The sequence below is a fragment of the Chiloscyllium plagiosum genome, unplaced genomic scaffold (genome assembly GCF_037043375.1).
Source record: "Chiloscyllium plagiosum isolate Xiang-an unplaced genomic scaffold, Cpla_swu_hap1 HiC_scaffold_26, whole genome shotgun sequence".
In the NCBI taxonomy this organism is placed as follows: domain Eukaryota; kingdom Metazoa; phylum Chordata; class Chondrichthyes; order Orectolobiformes; family Hemiscylliidae; genus Chiloscyllium; species Chiloscyllium plagiosum.
In genome coordinates this window covers 25042807-25064580 of record NW_028270164.1, presented here as the reverse complement: position 1 = coordinate 25064580, position 21774 = coordinate 25042807, and the positions used below count along the sequence as shown (strand labels likewise).

General features: G+C 39.6%; 1 protein-coding gene across 1 annotated transcript in view; it reads right to left on the bottom strand.

The window, feature by feature from the left end:
• Window positions 1-6538: 6538 nt before the first annotated feature.
• elapor1 (endosome-lysosome associated apoptosis and autophagy regulator 1) overlaps window positions 6539-21774 on the bottom strand; it is a 132756-nt gene continuing 117520 nt past the window's right edge. The window contains exons 21-22 of the mRNA XM_043716712.2: window positions 20230-20395; window positions 6539-10398 (exon numbers count right to left, since the gene is read on the bottom strand). Coding sequence (XP_043572647.1) covers window positions 10330-10398; window positions 20230-20395 — 235 coding nt within the window. The 3' untranslated portion in view covers window positions 6539-10329. The remainder of the gene's footprint in view (window positions 10399-20229; window positions 20396-21774) is intronic.

The window sequence follows — 21774 nt, the reverse complement described above, 5'->3', positions numbered from 1 at the left end:
GAAAACTAGATGTGGCAAGACTGAAGAAATGCAAACTTTATGTCTTTGTTCAAAGTTGGTTGTAAGGATAAGACCAGAAATTAAAGACCGATCTGTTTTATGTCAGTGATGGAAAGCTTCTAGAAACATATTTTTGGGATAAAATTAGTAGTCACAAGGAAAATAGTGGGATGCTAGGAATAGCTTGCATAGATTTCTAAAGGGGAACTCATGTTTAATTAACTTGCTGATATTTGTATGAAGAGATAACAGCAAAGGGTCGATGAGGGTTATGATGTTGATGTGCTGTACATGGGCTTCCATAAGACATTTGATATAATTCCACAGGATGGAACTTTGTATGAGGACATAGCTCATGGGATAAAATGGACAGCAGCAATCTGGAAACAAAATTAGCTGAGCTATAGGAAACCTCGAGTAATGGTCAGTGAAAAGTTTTTGGTTTGGAAACAAATCAGTAGTGCAGTTCCCCAGGTGTCAGTATTGGGACCGTTGATTTTCCTGATCTTTATTAACCATCTAGATCTTGGCATGCAGGGGACAATTTCAAAATTTGTGGATGATACGAACATTGAAAACATTGTAAGCTGTGATGTGGACAAAATGAAATAAATAAGTTGGTGGAGTGAGTGGATAGGTGGCAAGTTAAGTTCAATGTAGACAGATATGAGATAATGCATGTTGGAAGAATATGGATAGAGGATATAATATATTGAATACAATTCAAAAGGCGGTGCAGGCATAGAAGGATCTGCAAGTATATGTGCACAGAACATCGAGGGTGATAGGGCCATTTGCAAGAACAGTTCTTAATCCATACGGTGTTTAGCTTTATTAGTACACGCATAGAATACAAGAGCAAGGTGGTGAAGCTAAACTTGTCAAAGATACACATCAGACCTCAGCTGGAATATTGTGAACAGTTTTGAGCGCCACATTACGCAAGAATATGAACACGATGAGAGAGTGCAAAGAGATTTAAAATAGCCCAGGGATGAGAAATTTCAATTGTAAGGCCATATGGCAAAGTAGGGGCAAAGAGGAGATATCACAGAAGTTTTCAAAATCATGAGGTGGTTGAATAGGGCAGATAGTGAGAAACTGTTACCAGTTGTATAAGGACCAAGAACCAGAGAGCACAGATTTAAAGCGATTTGCAAAAGAATCAACTGTGAGATGAGGAAAAATCTTTTCATGCATTGAGTTGTTTGAGTTTGGAATGCATTGCCTGGACGTGAGCAGGAGACCCTGCCAAGAATACACTGGAGGACTAAATTGCACTAATTGCACCTAAATTGGAAGGGGACTAATATACTGGCAGGGAAATTTGCTACAGCTGCTCAGGAGGATTTAGACTAATAAGGTGAGGTGGAGGTGCGGTGGCACCCAGGGAGATAGTGAGGAAAGGGATCAATCTGAGACTGGTACAGTTGAGAACAGAAGCGAGTCAAACAGTCAGGGCAGACAGGGACAAGGTAGGACTAATAAATTAAATTCCATTTATTTCAATGCAAGGGGCCGAACAGGGAAGGTAGATGAACTCAGGGCATGGTTAGGAACATGGGACTGGGATATCATAGCAATTACAGAAACATGGCTCAGGGATGGACAGGACTGGCAGCTTAAAGTTCCAGTATATAAATTCTACAAGAAGGAGAGAAAGGGAGGCAAGAGAGGAGGGGGAGTGGCGTTTTTGATAAGGGATAGCATTACAGCTGTGCTGAGGGAGGATAATCCCAGAAATATATCCATATCAGTTATTTGGGTGGAACTGAGAAATAAGAAAGGGATGATCACCTTATTGGGATTGTATTATAGACCTCCTAATAGTCAGAGGGAAATTGAAAAACACATTTGTAAGGAGATCTCAGCTATCTGTAAGAATAATAGGGTAGTTATGGTAGGGGATTTTAACTTGCCAAATATAGACTGGGACCGTCATAGTTTTAAGGGTTTAGATGGAGAGGAATTTATCAAGCGTGTACAAGAAAATTTTCTGAGTCAGTATGTGCATGTACCTACTTGAGAAGGTGCAAAACTTGACCTACTCTTGGGAATTAAGGCAGGGCAGGTGACTGAGGTGGCAGTGGGGGAGCACTTTGGGGCCAGCGACCATAATTCTATTCGTTTTAAAGTAGTGATGGAAAAGGATAGACCAGATCTAAAAGTTGAAGTTCTAAATTGGAGAAAGGCCAATTTTGACGGTATTAGGCAAGAACTTTCGAAAGCTGATCGGGGGCAGATGTTCGCAGGTAAAGGTACGGCTGGAAAGTGGGAAGCCTTCAGAAATGAGATAATGAGAATCCAGAGAAAGTATATTTCTGTTAGGGTGACAGGAAATGCTGGTAGGTATAGGGAATGCTGGATGACTGAAGAAATTGAGGGTTTGGTAAGAAAAAGAAGGAAGCATATGTAAGGTATAAACAGGATAGGTCGAGTGAATCCTTAGAAGAGTATAAAGGCAGTAGGAGTATACTTAAGAGGGAAATCAGGAGGGCAAAACGGGGACATGAGATAGCTTTGGCAAATAGAATTAAGGAGAATCCAAGGGGTTTTTACAAATACGTTAAGGACAAAAGTGTAACGAGGGAGAAAATAGGACCCCTCAAAGATCAGTAACACGGCCTTTGTGTGGAACCGCAGAAAATGGGTGAGATACTAACTGGGTATTTTGCATCAGTATTTACTGTGGAAAAGGATATGGAAGACATAGACTGTAGGAAAATAGATGGTGAGACCTTGCAAAATGTTCAAATTACAGAGGAGGAAGTGCGGGATGTCTTGAAACGCATAAAGATGGATAAATCCCCAGGACCTGATCAGGTGTACCCTAGAACTCTGTGGGAAGCTAGAGAAGTGATTGCTGGGCCTCTTGCTGAGATATTTGCACCATCAGTAGTCGCAGATGAGGTGCCAGAAGTCTGGAAGTTGGCTAACATGGGGCCACTGTTCAAGAAGGGTGGTAAAGATAAGCCAGGGAACTATAGACCAGTGAGCCTGACGTCGGTGGTGGGCAAGTTGTTGGAGGGAATCCTGAGGGACAGGATGTACATGTATTTGGAAAGGCAAGGACTGATTAGGGATAGTCAACACAGCTTTGTGCGTGGGAAATAATGTCTCACAAACTTGATTGAGTTTTTTGAAGAAGTAACAAAGAGGATTGATGAGGGCAGAGCGGTTGTCGTGATCTAAATGGATTTCAGTAAGGCATTTGACAAGGTTCCCCATGGGAGACTAATTAGCAGATCTCACGGAATACAGGGAGAACTAGCCATTTGGATACAGAACTGGCTCCAAGGTAGACAGAAGGTGGTGGTGAAGGGTTGTTTTTCAGACTGGAGGCCTGTGACCAGTAGAGTGCCACAAGGATCAATAGACGATAGACAATTGGTGCAGGAGTAGGCCATTCTGCCTTCGAGCCTGCATCACCATTCAATATGATCATGGCTGATCATCCTTAATCAGTATCCTGTTCCTGCCTTATCTCCATAACCCTTGATTCCACTACCCTTGAGAGCTCTATCCAACTCTTTCTTAAATGAATCCGAGACTGGGCCTCCACTTCCCTCTGGGGCAGAGCATTCCACACACCCACCACTCTCTGGGTGAAGAAGTTTCTCCTCATCTCTGTCCTAAACGGTCTACCCTGTATTTTTAAGCTGTGTCCTCTGGTTCGGCACTCACCCATCAGCGGAAACATGTTTCCTGCCTCCAGAGTGTCCAATCCTTTAATAATCTTATATGTCTCAATCAGATCCCCTCTCAGTCTTCTAAACTCAAGGGTATACAAGCTCAGTCGCTCCAGTCTTTCATTGTAAGGTAATCCTGCCATTCCATATGCTGCACTCCCTCAATAGCCAGAATGTCTTTCCTCAAATTTGGAGACCAGAACTGCACACAGTATTCCAGGTGTGGTCTCACCACGGCCCTGTGCAGCTGCAGAAGAATCTCTTTGCTTCTATACTCAATCCCTCTTGTTATGAAGGCCAGCATGTTATTAGCCTTCTTCACTACCTGCTGTACCTGCATGCTTACCTTCATTGACTGGTGTAAAAGAACACCCAGATCTCTCTGTACTGCCCCTTTACCTAACTTGACTCCATTTAGGTAGTAATCTGCCTTCCTGTTCTTGCCACCAAAGTGGATAACCATACATTTATCCACATTAAACTGCATCTGCCATGCATCTGACCACTCACCTAACCTGTCCAGGTCACCCTGTAATCTCCTAACATCCTCCTCACATTTCACCCTGCCACCCAGCTTAGTATCATCAGCAAATTTGCTAATGTTATTACTAATACCATCTTCTATATCATTAATATATATTGTAAAAAGCTGCGGTCCCAGCACTGATCCCTGCGGTACACCACTGGTCACTGCCTGCCCTTCCGAAATGGATTGTGCTGGGTCCTCTACTTTTCGTCATTTACATAAAAGATTTGCATGTGAGCACAGATGACACCAATATTGGAGGTGTAGTGGACAGCGAAGAGAAAAGCAGGAGACAACAGTTGAGCTTCACTTGGAGGTCGCCACTGATGATGTTACCTAGCCAGGTAATGAAACGTCTGGATATCAAACCTACAGCTCAGCAAGCAAACTTACACTCCACCCCTGAAGAGGGTTACCTCAGATTACAACAAGATCTTGACCGGATGGCCCAATGGGCTGAGAAGGGGCAGATTGAGTTTAATTCAGATAAATGTGAGGTCCTGAATTTTGGGAAAGCAAATCTTATCAGGACTTTTACACTTAATGGTAAAGTCCTAGGGAGTGTTGCTGAACAAAGAGACCTTGGAGTGCAGGTTCATAGCTCCTTGAAAGTGGAGTCACAGATAAATAGGATAGTGAAGAAGGCATTTAGTATGCTTTCCTTTATTGGTCAGAGTTTTGAGTATAGGTGTTAGGAGGTCATGTTGTGGCTGTACAGGACATTGTTAGGCCACTGTTTTATATTGTATGCTATTCTGTTCTCCTTCCTATCGGAAAGATGTTGTGAAACTTGAAAGGATTCAGAAAATATTTACAAGGATGTTGCCAAGGTTGGAGGATTTGAGCTATAGGGAGAGGCTGAACAGGCTGAAGCTGTTTTCCCTGGAGCGTCAGAGGCTGAGGGGTAACCTTATAGAAGTTTACAAAATTATGAGGGGCATGGATAGGGTAAATAGACAAAGTCTTTTCCCTGGGGCTGGGGAGTTCAGAACTAGAGGGCATAATTCAGGGTGAGAAGGGAAAGATGTAAAAGAGACCTAAGGGGTAACTTTTTCCCATAGAGGGTGGTACATGTTTGGAATGAGCTGTCAGAGGAAGTGGTGGAGGCTGGTACAATTATAACATTTAAGAGGCATTTGGATGGGTATATGAATAGGAAGGGTTTGGAGGCATATGGGCTGGGTGCTGGCAGGTGGGACCAGATTTGGTTGGGATATCTGGTCGGCTTGGACAGGTTGGACTGAAGGGTCTGTTTCCATGCTGTACATCTCTATGACTCTATGAGTTTCTGACTGTTTCTATTTAATTAATAAGCAACGGTATAAGAAAAGCAGGATAATGGGAGCAAGTCATGATGTTCATTTGTCGAGCTGGGGCAGACACAATGAGCCAAATGGTCTCCTTGTGCCGTAATACATCTGTGATTCAGAGGTTCCTGAAAAAGCAGTCCTTCTTCCATCCTTTACCTATAAATTAAACTTTTCAGTCATTTTTCCATTCAAGTGAACAACCTTATAATGCTTTTCTTTAAAGAAAAGTATCCATTAACTTTTTTAAAACCAGTATAGGCTTGATGTCCAGGAATCACTAGTCACAAGCAATTTTCTTTATATTTATTCACAGGATCTAGGCATTACTGGCTAGTATTTTACAAGCTTGCTAATATTTACTGACCACCTCTCATCACCCTGGAGAAGGTGATGGTGAGTCGACTTCTTGAAACATTTCTATCCATGGGGCTGTTAGTATACTTACAGTGCTGTTAGGAAGAGAGTTCCTGGATTTTGACTCAGCAATGCCAAAGGACCAGTGAAGGAGAAGTGATATTATTGAAGCATACAAGAGAATCTGCCTCCACTTGAGGAACCTCAAACTGGGGGAGATAGTTACAGAATAAGGGTCACTTATTTAAAACTGAGAACCAGAGGAATTGCTTCTTCTCGTGTGTGGCAAATTCTCTATCCCACAGTTGTGCATGCGAGATCATAAAATATTTAAAGAGAAGGTGGATAGATTTTTTAAACATTGGGATGTTGAGAGCTATGATGAACTGGTACGAAAGATGATTTGCGGCCTGGGACAGTTTAATCGTAATATCTTTGAATGGTAGGTTGGAGGCCTGCTCCTGCTTCTATTTCATCTGTCTATATAATCCATGAAATTTGTTAAATCTATCAAGGCCAACACCTTGTCAGATGATGCATTGATAAATTCTGCTGCTCTTTTTCTCCAACTGTAACTCCATCCAAATGAAACTTGCAAGCCATTATAAGTAGATGGAGCTTACTGATACTCAAATGAGAACAAAACAAACTGATAACAAGAAACTTTTCTAATGATTTAAAAAGATACAGACTGTATTTAAAGAACAAATATTTGTTTACCTTTGAAGTAAATACATTTATAAATCACAATATTTTAAAACCTCAAACCACTTCTGGCCAACACTAATACTTGAGATAGAAATTTCAAATGAACTTCACAATTCCAGCTCCCCTTTCCCACTAAAACATCAGAAGAGATACTAAATCACAGTGCATTTCTTTTATTAAAACAAGTTTGGGTTAAACAAATGCTGATTGTTTTGTACAGTATCCTGTATTCCGTGCAAAACTCCCTTTCGCACTCAAGGTAGAAAATTACGAAGCAAGCTGACTTAATATTGAAACCGGCTGAAGCCAAAAGCATAATTTTCTGCACTTGCGAATCAGAAATCAAATTTTAAAGCTTGAGCTTAAAATAGCTTTATTTTAAATGACTCATATGAAGTCCTTCATAACTGGCTCAATTTGTGAAGGTCATAATGTGGATTAAAATGCAGACTTTTTAAAATGATCTATGATACTGGGAATTGCTTGTTGCATTGCTAACAGATAAATGCTTGAATGTTCATGTACCATTTACTAGTTGCCTATTTCAATATCGCCTCCAACACATTTATTATAAAAATATTCAGCATGAAAATGATGATAAGATAAATATCATATAAACTGAGTGCTCCTTTCTGAAGATTACTAACAATTACTTTGGGGTTAATTTGTATTTCTACCAGGCAATAGATATGCTAACTGATTGAAAATGTCAATAATTTGCAAAATAGATCTACAAAACACAGTAGCAAATCTATGTAGGTACCTGTGAAATGTAACTAATCCCACAATAAAATTACATCATTAAAAACCTTCAAAGCTAAATTTTAGCTTTGGCATTTTCACATAGTACAATTTGAGATCCAATCATAACATTGTGCAGTTTTGTTGGCAAAGTTACACTGGAACTGTGTAGAAATTCCATTTTCTTTCTATTGCATTTCCCCTTTTGTTGGGTCCATCTCCTACTTTCAGGTACTCCAATGACCAACTTCTGACAGCAATGCTGCTCCAGATTGGTATGACACAAAGTGGCTTCCCAATTTCTGTTGGTTATTATGAGTGAAAGATTGTGTCACAGAATGGAACGAATATCTCAGCACAACTTTAAACTTTTAGGCATATCCAAACAGGTTGTCATAAAGTCACTTGCCTGTTCTCATGATGGGGACATGATGTTGGAGAAGAACTGAAACAAGATAAACATTGTCTGAACAGGAGGGTATGAGGATGTGTAAGGCACATACTGAAATGTTAAGCAAGTACAATTGTTTACAACAGAATTGATTTTGCTCTCAGTTTAGTTTTGGAGAACACAAACACCTGACTCAACATGTTAGGCAAAAGTGAGGACTGCAGATGCTGGAAATCAGAGTCTTGATTAGAGTGGTGCTGGAAAAGCACAGCAGGTCAGGCAGCATCCGAGGAGCAGGAAAATCGACGTTTCAGGCAAAATCTCTTCATCAGGAATGAGGCCTCGATTTTCCTGCTCCTTGGATGCTGCCTGACCTGCTGTGCTTTTCCAGCACCACTCTAATCTAGACTCCACAAACATGTTGGCATCCATAATAGGAAAAGGTTTTGGTCCTGTGATCTTTTCAACAGCCGGAAACGTGAAGAGTTTAAATCAAGAGGAGATTGATGTGCTGGTTACAGAAGGTATGTGCAATCATGAGTGTGAATGTTTTGTTGGTTTATTCAGTCAATGGTTCTTCTTCTTCCCTGCAGGGATATTCCCCCATCTTTCAATGGTTAACTGGCAGGTCAATTCAGCAGATCAATAAGTTGCTGGTTTTTATGCTACAAAGAATTGCAGATTAAATTGATAGATTCGCAGACAGTTGGTAATGTAAACCAATGATGTCTGACAAATTTTTAATTGATTAAAAATTAGAAAATGTGACCGGGAGCATATAATCCTATATTTGGGAGGCAAGGTTTCCCAGTTCAAAATTAGTGTGCCTTAGTCAGATAATGGCAGAAATGCAAGTAGCTACTGTATGGACTGAGATCTGGATTTATCTATTCACTGTTTACAATACTTTTCATTGCTAATAATATCAACAGCTGAATTGACGTGTTGCTGGCAAGAACACACATCTGACCCAACATGTAAGATCCTTATAGGTTGGATATACTATCCAAGCCCCCCAAAATCAGATCTTATCACTGGCTGTGAAAAGCCAACACAACTGGAATCCATCTCAGTTCCAGACTTTTTGCGATGAAGTAATTTAAAAATGAATTAGCTGTTTGAATAACGCTAAAGGCAGATTTGAATTGCGCTCAACACAACTCTGACAATTTTAGAAAATAATATACTGGCCATATAATCATCATTGCTTCACCCTGATGAATTTTAAAATGCCTTCAGGAAAAGTACGCAATTGCTGATGCACATTAAAATGGGTTTGCACTCAAAGTCTGCAACACATCAGGCTAGAAGCAATCCACTTATTTAAAAAGAATTTCCCTGCAGTAATCTTGGGCATTGCTGAATTCACTGGACCATCTAACATCATTATTAATTTTAAAAAGTAAAAAAAGAATTCTACATGCAAAACATTTCCATGCAATGAAATAGCACAGTTATGAACCCAAAGTCCATTTAAGATAAAATAAGTTTTAATTGAATCACTGTCAGAATAGGATCTTCATGACTGCATTTCAAGATTTTTATTGTACCACACTCATTTTTCCCTTTATTGTGTCCAAAAAAACAGGAAATACAAAGTCAACTTGCTTTGAAATATGGATGAAAAATAAATGATAATATAAGGGCCTTAATGGGATAATTCATTAGGGATAGCTCTGAGAAAAAACTCTGAGAATAAATAAGCCCCATTTTTAAAGATTTTAAAAATTCAATGTCTAATAATAACTTTCTGAAAATCTTACCATCAGAAACAAACTGACTGCTTCTCTGTTACATTGCTACTGATGTTCAAAATTGGTTAAATTCTGACATTTTGTTTTATGAAGTAGTTTAACATCTTGAAAAATGGGGCATTAGGATTTACTCCCACTGGAAATGTTTGACATTAAGTCAGCTGCACTGCTAACACTGTGCCATTTGGGTTTGTTTCACAAGAAAGATGAGCAGTGTTGTACAAGCATTGATGCACAGCATGGAAAACACAGAACTGGTACACTGGAATGCAGAGGCAAGGTGGTTTGTGTTAAAAGATCTTCTGAAGGCGAAGGAAGATAATTAACAGCACTTGTAATTAAAACCTATTCTGACTGTGATCAGACTGGAAGCCAGATACTATTTGACTCATTGGTGGCTTCCACATATTTGTAACAAAATAACATTACTTGAAGGTGCAGTATTTTCAGGATGTAGTGATGATGTCTTGAAGCTGATGTATCTTTTAAGTTTCATTACTCTACAAATAACTGGAAGCTGTATTAAAATCAACTACTTCCTAATTTCTGATTTTGAGGCAAACAAGAATCCATTTTAGTGGTTCCATAATATGTATTTTTGATTGTCATCAATCCCTTTGTCCCTTTAAAGATTTAAACATAAATTAATCCTTTTAATTAAACTGTCATACATAAAATAATACAGTTGCAAAGCTATCATGAGGCAATGTTTGTACCATTTATACAAAATGATCCTCATTTATATTTTACATTCTAATGATAACTTTTGTTTAATAAACTGTTTTTAGATCAAACAGGTCTCAAAAAGGCCACTTCAGTGAGCTAGTTTACAAAGTAGTGCACACAAAAGACCATGTTACATGTCCATATCTGCTGATCCAGAGGAAGATTTCAATGGGACACAGTCAAAACCATCTGGGGTTCTCTGAAATTAGAAAAAAAAATTGCAAAATTTGATATTGACACAAATTCCTCCACTGTAATCCTGAATATGACTACAAAAAAATGATAAACTTGATCAGTATTTAACCATCCATGCCCATTCATAAACAAATTTATCTCTTAAAATGAAACTTTCTAGATGTTTCAGTAAATGGTTACAGATAAACATAAATTTCATGAACTGTAGCTATATTGAAGTGTAGATGTGCCTCACACTGAACAAATTCTCCATACAAGCCCATTCAAAAACACCACACAATAGATTTTTGCAATCCTCAAACTCAAGAGATTCACCAGTCGAAAATAAAATAATGGCTATTTGTCCATTATTTTTCCAATTGACATAATTAGGGTGAAGGCATGTAAACCCTACCCTCAACTCTTAAAATTGTAAATGTTTCACTTAAGCAACAATCACAAAACTCTTACAAAACTGTGCTACGAAAAGAAATAAGCCCAGGTTACTCACCTGAATATTGTTTTAAAAATAGCTTTTTGAGAACGAGCATATGAGTACTTCAACCAAATCACCAAAATAACACTGTATACACAGCAATTTGCAAAATATAAGTTTATTATAATTATCCTGATGAGTGATCGTATGCAATGATCTGAACACTTATGCTAAAAACTAAAACCATCGTGATTTGACTTGCTTTTGCTGTCCTGATGTTTAGTTCTTTGCCTCCCTAATTTACATTTCTCTTTTACTTCTGACATTGTTCAGATTCTTCACCTTTTGTATATTCTCTACTCCAACACTATAAATGATAGATAAAACAAATGGAATGAAGAAAATTATGTGGAGGAAAGAACTTATAGTAGAGGAAATGCAAATTGCAAAGTCAAAGAAAACTAAAGTTTAATGAAAGAAAGATAAGTATTCCACAAACAGTTAATGACCAAATAAGTTCTCAATTTTTCATTCACTCATTCATGGGATGTAGATGTCACTGGCTGTTCAACATTTATTGCCCAGCCCTAGATACCCTTGAGAAGGTGGTGGTGGTGAACATTATAATTCATTTGGTGTAGGTATACCCAAAATGCCATTAGAGAGGGAATTCCAAGATTTTGACAAAGTGACCCTGAAGGAATGGCAAGAAATAAATATTGGCTGCAATACTAGAGAAAATTACTCTCTCTTCAAACAGTGTCATGGGAACTTTTAAATTCACTTGAGGGCTGAGGAGGTCATGTTTTAAAAAATCAAGAACATATCTACCTCCGCCTTAAATACACTCAAAAGCTTAAACACACTGACAGCCCTCTGTGACAATGAGTTCCACAGATTACCGAGCCTCTATCTGAAGAAATTCCTCCTTATCTCTGTTCTAAGGGGTCATCCCTTCACTCTGAGGCTGTGCCCTCATGGTCCTAGTCTCTCCTACTAGTGGAAACATCTTCTTCACGTCCACTCTATCCAAGCCTCTCAGCATTCTGTAAGCTTCAATGGGAATCTCCCTCACCCTTCTAGACTCCAGGGAGTACAGACTCAGTATCATCCTCCATTTCTCGTATGACAACACTTTCATTCCTGGGATCATTTTTATAAACCCCTCTGTACCCCTGCCACTGTTAGTACATCCTTTCTTAGATGCAGAGCCCAAAACAGCTCTTAGTATTCTAAATGCAGTCTCACCAGAGCCTTAGACAGGCTCAGCAGCACATCTCTGCTCTTGTCTTCTAGTTCTCTTGAAATGCATGCTAACATTACATTTGCCTTCCTAAAGCCAACTGAACCTACATTTAAACTGAAGAGAATCCTGAACTAGGATTCCCAAATCCCTTTGTGCTTCATATTTCCAAAGGCTTTCCTACCATAGTGCATAACTTTACACTTCTCCACACTGTATTCCAACTGCCACTTCATTGCCCACTCTCCTAGCCTTTCCAAGTCCTTCTGCAACCTTCCTGCTAGCTCAACACTACATGTCCATCAACTTATCTTTGTGTCATCTTAAAGCAACAAACTTCCAATTCAGAGGTGAGAGTGCTTCAACTGAGCCAAGATTGCTGTTAATCTAAACTAATGTTTGATAAAGCCTCAATCATACTGCAGGCAAAATTTAATTAGCCACACTCAATTTGAGTGAACAATGCATAAAATCTCTATCTGTAAATATTATCTCATAAAACATTAATTGCTGTAAAACTGCAGGATAATTTTGAGATAATTTAGGTTTTTTTGTATTAATTTGTGGGATGTGAGCCAGCATTAATGCTGGTACCTAGCTGCCCCTTGAGAAGGTGGTGGTGTGAGGCCTTCTTGAATCCCTGCTGTCCATGTGCTGTAGGTTCATCCACATTGCCATGATGGAGCCAATTCCAGGCTTTTGACCTAGAGACAGTGAAGAAACAGCAATATACTTCCAAGTCAGGATGGTGAGTGGCTTTGAGGGGAACTTGAATGTGGGGTGTTCCTATGTATTTGCCGCGCTTTTCCTTCTCGATGGAAATGGTCGTGGGTGTGGAATGTGCTGTCTGAGGATCTTTGGTGAATTTCTGTAGTGCTTCTTGTAAATAGTACACACTGTTGCTTTTAAGCATTGGTGGAGGAGGGAGTGGATATTTGTGGACGTGGTGCCAATCAAGTGGCCTGCTTTGTTCTAGATAGTGTCTCGCTTCTTGAGTGTTGTTGAAGCTGCACCCATCCAGGCAAGTGGGGAGCATTCCATCACACTTCTGATTTGTAATGTGTAGATGATGGACAGGCTTTGGGAAGATAGGAGGTGAGTTACTCGTCACAGTTTTCCTAGCCTCTGATCTGCTCTTATATCCACTGTGTTTATGTGGTGAGTCCAGAGAATTTCTGGTCAATGGTAACCTCCAGGACATTGTTAGTAGGGGATTCAGAAACAGTAAAAACCATTGAATGTCAAGGGGTGGTGGTTAGATTCTGTCTTATTGGTGATGGTCATAGCCTGGCATTTGTGTGGTACATATTTTACTTACCACTTGTCAGCCCAAGCTTAGATATTGTCCAGATCTTGTTGCATTTGAACATTGACTGCTGCAGTATCTGAGGAGTCACAAATGGTGCTGAACATTGTACAATCATCAGTGAACATCCCCACTGCAGACCTTATCATGGAGGGAAAGTCATTGATGAGGCTGTCAAAGATGGATACTATCCTGAGGGTTTCCTGCAGAGTTGTCTGGAGATGAGATGATTGACCTCCAACAAATACGACAATCTTCCTATGTACCAGGTATAACTTCAACTTGTGGAAAGTTTGCTCCTGATACCCACTGATTCCAGTTTTGCCACGCCTCCTTGGTGCCACACTCGTTCAAACACAGCCCTGATGTCAAGGACTATCAGCTTCACCTCACTTCTGGAATGCAGCTCTTTGGTCCGTGTTTGAACCAAGGTTGTAATGAGGTCAGGAGCTGAGTGGTCCTGGCAGAACCCAAATTGGCGTCACTGAACAGGTTATTGCTGAGTGGGAGCTGCTTGATAGCAGTATTGCTGACATCTTCCATCACATTACTAATGAATGAATGAATGAGAGTAGACTGATGGAGTGGTAATTGGCTGTGATGGATTTGTCCTGCTTTTTATGTGCAGGACATACCTGGGCAATTTTCCACATTGTTGGGTAGACGTCAATGTTTTAGCTGTACTGGAAGAGCTTGGCTAAGGGAGCGGCAAGTTCTGGAGCACACATCTTCAGTTCTATTACTGGAATGTGGTCAAGGCCCACAGCCTTTGCAGTATCCTGTGTCTCCAAGTGTTTTTTGACATCATGTAGAGTGAATTGAGTTGGCTGAAGACTGGTATTTGTAATGTTGGAGACCATTGGAGGAGGTTGAGATGGATCATCCACTCTGCACTTCTGGCTGAAGTCTGCTGTGAGTGCTTCAGCTTAACTTTTGCACTGATGTGTTGGGCTCTTCCATCATTGAGGATGGAAATATTTGTGAAGCCACCTCCATAGATGAATTGTTTAATTGCCCACCACCATTCGCGGCTGGATGTGGCAGGACTGCAGATCTTAGATTTAATCCATTGGTTGTGGGCTCACTTAGCTCTTTCATCACTTGCTGCAAATGCTATCTGGCATGCAAGTATTCCGGTTTGATAGCTTCACCAGGTTGCCACCTATTTTTAGATGTGCCTGGTGCTGCTCCTGGCATACCCTCCAACAGTCTCCATTGAACTAGGATTGATCCCCTGGCTTGATGGTAATGGTTGAGTGGATTAGAGTGGTGCTAGAAAAGCACAGCAGTTCAGGCAGCATCTGACGAGCAGGAAAATCGACATTTTGGGCAAAAGCCCTTCATCAGGAATACAGGCAGAGTGCCTGAAGGGTGGAGAGATAAAAGAGATAATGGTTGAGTGGGAGATATGCTGGGCCATGAGGTTACAGATTGTGCTGGAGTACAATTCTGCTGTTATTGATGGCCCACATAGCCCTCATGGATGCCCAGAAGTGAGTTGCTAGATCTGTTCAAAGTCTGTCGTATTTAGCACAGTGATAGTGCCACACAACACATATTCTCAACATGAAGGCAAGATTTTGTCTCCACAGGGACTGTGCAGTGGTCCCTCATAATCATACTGTCATGGACAGATGCATCTGCAGTTGGAAGATTGTTAAGGTTGAGGTCAAGTTGTTTTCCCTCTTGTTGGTTCCTTCACCACTTGCTCCAGACCCTGTCCAGCAGCTATGTCCTTTAGGGCCAGCTTGATCAGTAGTACTGCTCCTGAACCACTCTTAGTGATGGACATTGAAATCCCCCATGCAGAGTACATTTTGCACCCATTTCACCTTCAGTATTTCCTTCAAGTGTTGTTCAACATGAAGGTGTACCAATTCATCAGCACTGGGAGGAAGTACATTGCACTTGACAGGAGGTTTCCTTGACCATGTTTAACCTGAAGTGTCAAAACCATGGGCTCCTTGGGCAACTCTCTCCTGACTCTATACCACTGTGCTGCCACCACTGCTGGGTCTGTTCTGTTATTGGGATAGGACACATCCAGGGATGGTGATGATGGTGTCTGGGATACTTCTGTATATTATGTATATTACTGCAGTTATTAAACATTTTGATTGCTAAAATATGATTGTTTCCAAGGCAGAATTGCATAAACGAAAAAATCATTTTCACATTCATTGGATAAGAAACCAATTTCTCATGGGAGATTTGCAAAGGCAAGTTGACATGATTTATTGTTTAAGTGTTCCATGTGAGCAGGAAGCAATAAAGTTATAACCTGGAATACTAGTCACACTGTTTTGTCTAATATTATATAATGCAAACATTGCATATTTGCATTTATTCAGAATTAGTTCACATTCTTCTTCAGAGAAGGCTTAGACTAATTTGGAAATGTCTGACTCTAATAGTTGTTTAAACACCTTCTGGTTTCTTGTAGCTATACTAGCCTCTTGAGTGAAACAGTCATGTTATGCTTTTTGTCTATTTATATGTGCAGTTAGGTTTTCTTTCGCAGTTATTTTCTTATTTCTGCTACAGCTAAAAAAAACCCACTGATATTCATAAAGTCTATATTTTGCCAGTTTTTGATCAACAAGAAATGAAATCCAACCACCAAAATGCTGTGGTGGCAGTGTGAATTTATATAGCTTTATCTGCAATGGAAGATCAAAAATGTCATCTCTCATGTTTGTTGGGCTGATCTTTGAGAGCGAGGCAGATGCAATACAAGAATACAAAAGGAGGCAGAGCCCAAAATGATCAATTAACTTAGAAATTGTTATCTAACATGACAGAAGCTATGGAAAGGTGGAGCATGAATAACAGATATTGAATTATCAGGTATGAAAAATAATAAATGGCTTCAGGATGAAGGACTTTTGCTCCAAGATTGGGTTGGAAAAGCTGAGGTTGTTCTCCTTGGAGCAAAAGAGATGAAGGGAAGATTTAACACAAGTGTACAAGATTATGGCAGGTTAAGATAAGGCGGCCAAAGTGTTTGCACTAATTGTTGATATGAGTTTATTTGGAAGTACTAGTTTTCGGAGTGCTGCTTCTTCGTCAGGTAGCCAGTGGGGCAGGATCATAAGACACAGAATTTATAGCACTCCTGATGAAGGAGCAGAGCTCCGAAAGTTAGTACTTCCAAATAAACCTGTTGGACTATAACCTAGTGTTGCATGATTTTTAACTTTGTCCACCTCAGTCTAACAATGGCGCCTCCACATCATGTTGATATGAGGAAAAGATTAGGCAAGAGACACTGGGGAATGGGAAGACATTTTTTTTTTACACAGAGTGAATGATAATTACCTGCGGCTTGTTGCCTTTTTCAAGGGTTGGAGCAGAGATGACCAATACTTGCAAGAGGAAATTGGATTGACACTTGAGGGAAACATTCAGGACTATGGCGATAGACTGGGGAATTGATCTGATAGACGTGGCCTACAGAGAGTCAGCATAGAGTTGATGGATCAAATGGCTTGGATACTGTGGGCTGGATTAAACACAGACGGTGGCTCCTCAAAGATTTTTTGGTGAGATCCCACCCCTCGTCTTCGTTAGCTTGACTCATTTTAATGTCTTGAGTGACAGCCTTCAATTCCCAAGAGGTGAACCTCCTGTCTCTCTGTAGGTGGAATTCCTATCTCACAGATCCACTGACCAATTGAAGATTCAGCTGCTCTGCAGACTGGCAGCACCAGTAGGAGCAATGGCTGGGGACATGCCTTCAGCAATGGATCTGGTCTTTGAGGTATGCTTGGGGTCTTGTTGGGACCAGACTAACAGAGACCAGTAAGCACAGGTGGAGAAAATATGAACAACAATGGGGAGAGCAGGATAAATGTAGTTGGACAACAATATGTGAAGGGGCTTCTAATGGTTACCAGGCACCTGGGAAAAGACAATACATGCAACCTTAAAACAGATGGTAGGTGTCTGAAAGATAACAACTGATATTTAAGTGGTAATACAGAATTTGGGGAGTTAGGTCTGGTGTTACGATATAAAAATTAGGATTTATGTTTTCCCTAATTCACTGCAAAGATGTGTAGATTGCCAATAGCATGAACAACATTCTTTGTGAAAACTAGATTACCAGCTCACTTGACAGGGAGGGTTTGGAGGGATATGGGCCGGGTGCTGGCAGGAGGGACTAGATTGGGTTGGGATATCTGGTCTACATGGACGGGTTGGACTGAAGGGTCTGTTTCTATGCTGTACATCTCTATGAATCTATGACTCTATGATTGCATTTCACCTCCATTGCTACGAGAAATTATAGCGTTTGGAAAAGAAGAACCTGTGCCTGCACTTCACTAGGGTTGATTGCTTGTCTGTCCTAATAAGAGAAAATAGGTGTAAAGTTTCAGCCAACTGACAATAACTAATAATTTCATTCTGTCAGTAGACTACTTATTTTATTGTCACAGGCATACATTCAAGTACAACTTCTTAAATCTAAGTATAAGCTACAGATAAAATGCTCTTGATAAAAATACTTGAACATGAACAGTGGAAGCATCATGTTAGAAATAAAAAAATGATGAAGCGTTAACAATGGGCATTCATTACACAGTGGAACACAGGTGTCCATATACTATATAGACTTTTTAAGCAAAATAAACCATCCATAGAGGTGATGAAAAATCTTTGGCTTCAGTTGTTTATATAAGGTCATTGGAATGTACGCGTGGTCTCTTATTGTCTGCATATCTCCTATTGAATCTTACTTAAACTCCTAGTTCTCATTTATGAATTCCTTCGTGGCTTCAGCCCATGCTTCTCCATAGATCTTGTGATCCTCTGACTCTGGCCTCCTGAGCACCTCTCACCCCCAGTGCTCTTTCTCTTCGCAGCAAAGTGTGCAGACGGCCAAGGCATTACTCTTTGAAACATGCAAAACATGCCTCATCACCTCCTTCACCACTTTTAAAAGGTTTCTCAAAATATAACTCTTTAGTCAAAATGTTGGTCATGAGTGCTCTGACTATCCCCGGAAAGACTTCATCAGCATAAAAACCTTTTCTCCTTAATCAAACATTTTACCAAGACTTTCTATTTCTACCTCAACAATGTAGATTATGCATTTAATTGTGAAAAATGAATTTAAACACAGTTTTCTAATCCTAAGAACTTGGATTCTATTGAAATTTATTATTGTTCTAAACATTAAAGTATTACAATATCAATTAAAGAGAATCTATTGATTTACACCTCCCCATTGTTCTTGTTCATTATTAATTTCTATAAAGTATTAGCTCGATTTTACCGTCAGGTGTTTTGCTTCTTTCCTCATCTATTGCTCACCATTGCTATCTAAGTGGAGGACACTGAACTTCAGTCTAACATTGTGTTTCCTAGGTCAAAACATTCTTCTATACCAAGATCATGTATATATGAAGGCTAAAAAAAAATAGACAGTTCAAATGTAAAAATATGCATTCAAATGTGAGAGAGGAACAAATAGAAATATATCAGCTAACATAGCATTAAAGGTTAGCAATGTTAATTAATTTCACAGTCCTGAGCTAATTGTTAGACAGTCAACGCAAGGAAAAGATCACTATTCCTCCTATCCAAGTGCCTGCCGAAATTTAGTTTCATTAGTACATGCGGCACGGTAGCACAGTGGTTAGCACTGCTACCTTACAGAGCCAGAGAACTGGGTTCAATTCCCACCTCAAGTGACTGACTGTGTGGAGTTTGCACATTCTCCCTGTGTCTGCGTGGGTTTGCTCTGGTTTTCCCCCAAAAATGTGCAGGTTAGGTGAATTAGCCATGCTACATTGCCCGTAGTGTTAGGCGAAGGGGTAAATGTAGGGGAATGGGTCTGGGTGGATTGCACTTCAGTGTGGACTTGTTGGGCCGAAGGGCCTGTTTCCACACTGTAAGTAATTCTGAAATATCTTTATGATAATCTGGGTCAATGATTATAGTGCCAAAATAAATTGGAATAACGTAAATGCCATCACATGGTTTAGTACACTCTCAGGCACGCTTCTAAAGGTTTGTCAATTGTTCTGTAATTATGAAGTTACCCACAATTTGGTTCAAGTTGGAACAGTTTTTGCTTAAGTTACACATGATCCAAACAATCAGAAAGATGCCATTTTCAAGTCGCTTGTTGTGTCAGTTGACCTCAAACAGCATGGCAATATGAATATTACCAATGCCCTAAATGCTGTTTTAGGGGACACAATCAAACAAGATGCCTGCTCATGATTGCTATCCAATTCCTTCTTTTGCAAAGGGCTTAAACTATGGACATCAGATTGGATTGTGATTGGGCTTAGTTATCACTCATTGCACAACGAAACAGCCGCTGGCACCTAGACCACACATGAGGAATAGTCCGTTGGACATGATAATGGAGAATTGGTTAGTTTCTGTGAAGCTGTTTCCTAATATGAGTTAGGAACTTCAAGACAGAAGAGAAAGAAAATGTAAGAATAAAAACAGTGAAAATTAAATGTTTTGTGCACATTCTGCAACACAACAAATATGTACAGCCATATTTAAGTTCATTAACTTAGTTTCAGGGTTCAAATTTAAAGTGACATCTCATCTTGTAAATTTCTGGTTGTTTTCATCTTGAACTATAACAGTTCCATGATTTTCTATGTCACAGTTATAAATTGAAATTTTGACTGTTTCAGAGTGCATACAAAACCTGGCTTAATTCTATTCTGTCCAAATGATTGGAAATTCCAATGACAAATGTTAAAAAATGCTTTTTGATTATACCGAGTTGAAATACATCTTAAATATTGAACAGTAGTTAAGTATAAAAACTTAAAAGTGTAATAGTTAGTACGTAACAAAACAGTATTCAGTACAATTAAGTCACCAAATACCATCATACCTTAGTAGTAATCGACTTTATCTTTCCGAACAATGATTTCTTGCTCATAAAAATCAAATCATCTTCCAGATCTTCACCTTCCATTATAGCACAGCTATCAACTGCTGGCAGTTCACCATCCTTTGCATTGGCATTCACCACCAGTTTGGAGTACTTGTACTCTAACCTAAACATAATTCAGGTATAAATGTGAATTGTTTCTAAGAATTATACTTTGTATGGCTTTTAAAACATTTGCTACCCAGAATGTTTAACAGAGTCATTTTGGAAATTAGACATTTCTCAGTATTTTGAATTCTAATAATATTTGAGGGCTATTTTTTACATAAGGAAACTTCCAGCACCATGCTATCTTTCTTGTACTCTTAGAGTTTCTTTATTCAATAATATTTATTTATTGAAGTTTGAACTGTTACAGCAGTAGATTACGGATTTTAGGTACATGAGACAGACTAACTAACTAACCTAAATGTGTTCAAATAATATATTTATCATTTGATATTACGAACAGGCACTTGGTTCAATCGTCTATACCAAGGTTGTCCAACAGCAGCCCATGGGTCACAACATGGCCTATCAATGAGATCATATGAGACATGCTAAGTTGCTGTTCTAAATGCAGGGAAGTGTAACTGGAAGACTTTGAAAGGAGCTGTTCCTCCACCCAGAGCTGGTCTTCTCTCACATTTGCTTCTACCTGTATTAGGAGCTCGATTGACCATTGTCTAATCTAGTCTCAAGATTAGAGTGGTGCTGGAAAAGCACAGCAAGTCAGGAAGCACCCAAGGAGCAGGAAAATAGATGGTTCGGACAAAAGCACTTCATCAGATCTGCAAACTTACTAACTATATGCTCACATCCAAATCATTTATCTAAATAACAAAATGACAAAAAGTAGATGTTTCTAACCGGAAAAAAACCCCATCAAACCCAAAGGAAAGAAAGCGGGATTGCAGACAAATGAAACCCAAAGTTCAAAAATAAAAATCCTGATGAAAGGAACAGAGGATGGATGGAAAAACTGTAGGAAATTCAACAATTCTCCTGAACCCATGATGTATCTGGATTTTTTGTGCAGTCAAGATGACCTACTAACCCAAGCGCCAATGATTACTTCACTGAGCGCTAATAATGGGGTTGACACTCAGTAAGGACAGAGGCAGTCAGCACTCATCAGAGGGAGGTCTTTGGGAGTTTCCTTACATGAGACTCTGTCCTTGATGTGAGGGCTCTCCACCTCATCCCATCACAACACTTCTGCTGCTACTGTTTGGCCACACTGATGGTGATAGTAGACTGGATTAGGCAATCCTAACAGAAGCAAACATGAGTGAGCATCAGCCTCTGATTACAGGATCAACCCCTTTTAAAGTATTCTGGATTTGATTTAAATCAAGATGTTGAATAATTTTAAAAGCTTCAATTGAATAACCTCTCATCTCTTTGCTCCAATTGTATTAATGACAACATTGAGACTTCAAAATTGTATTATCATGGTGAACTTACTGGGACAATTTCTTGGGCTTTAATGGGACATTGAAAACT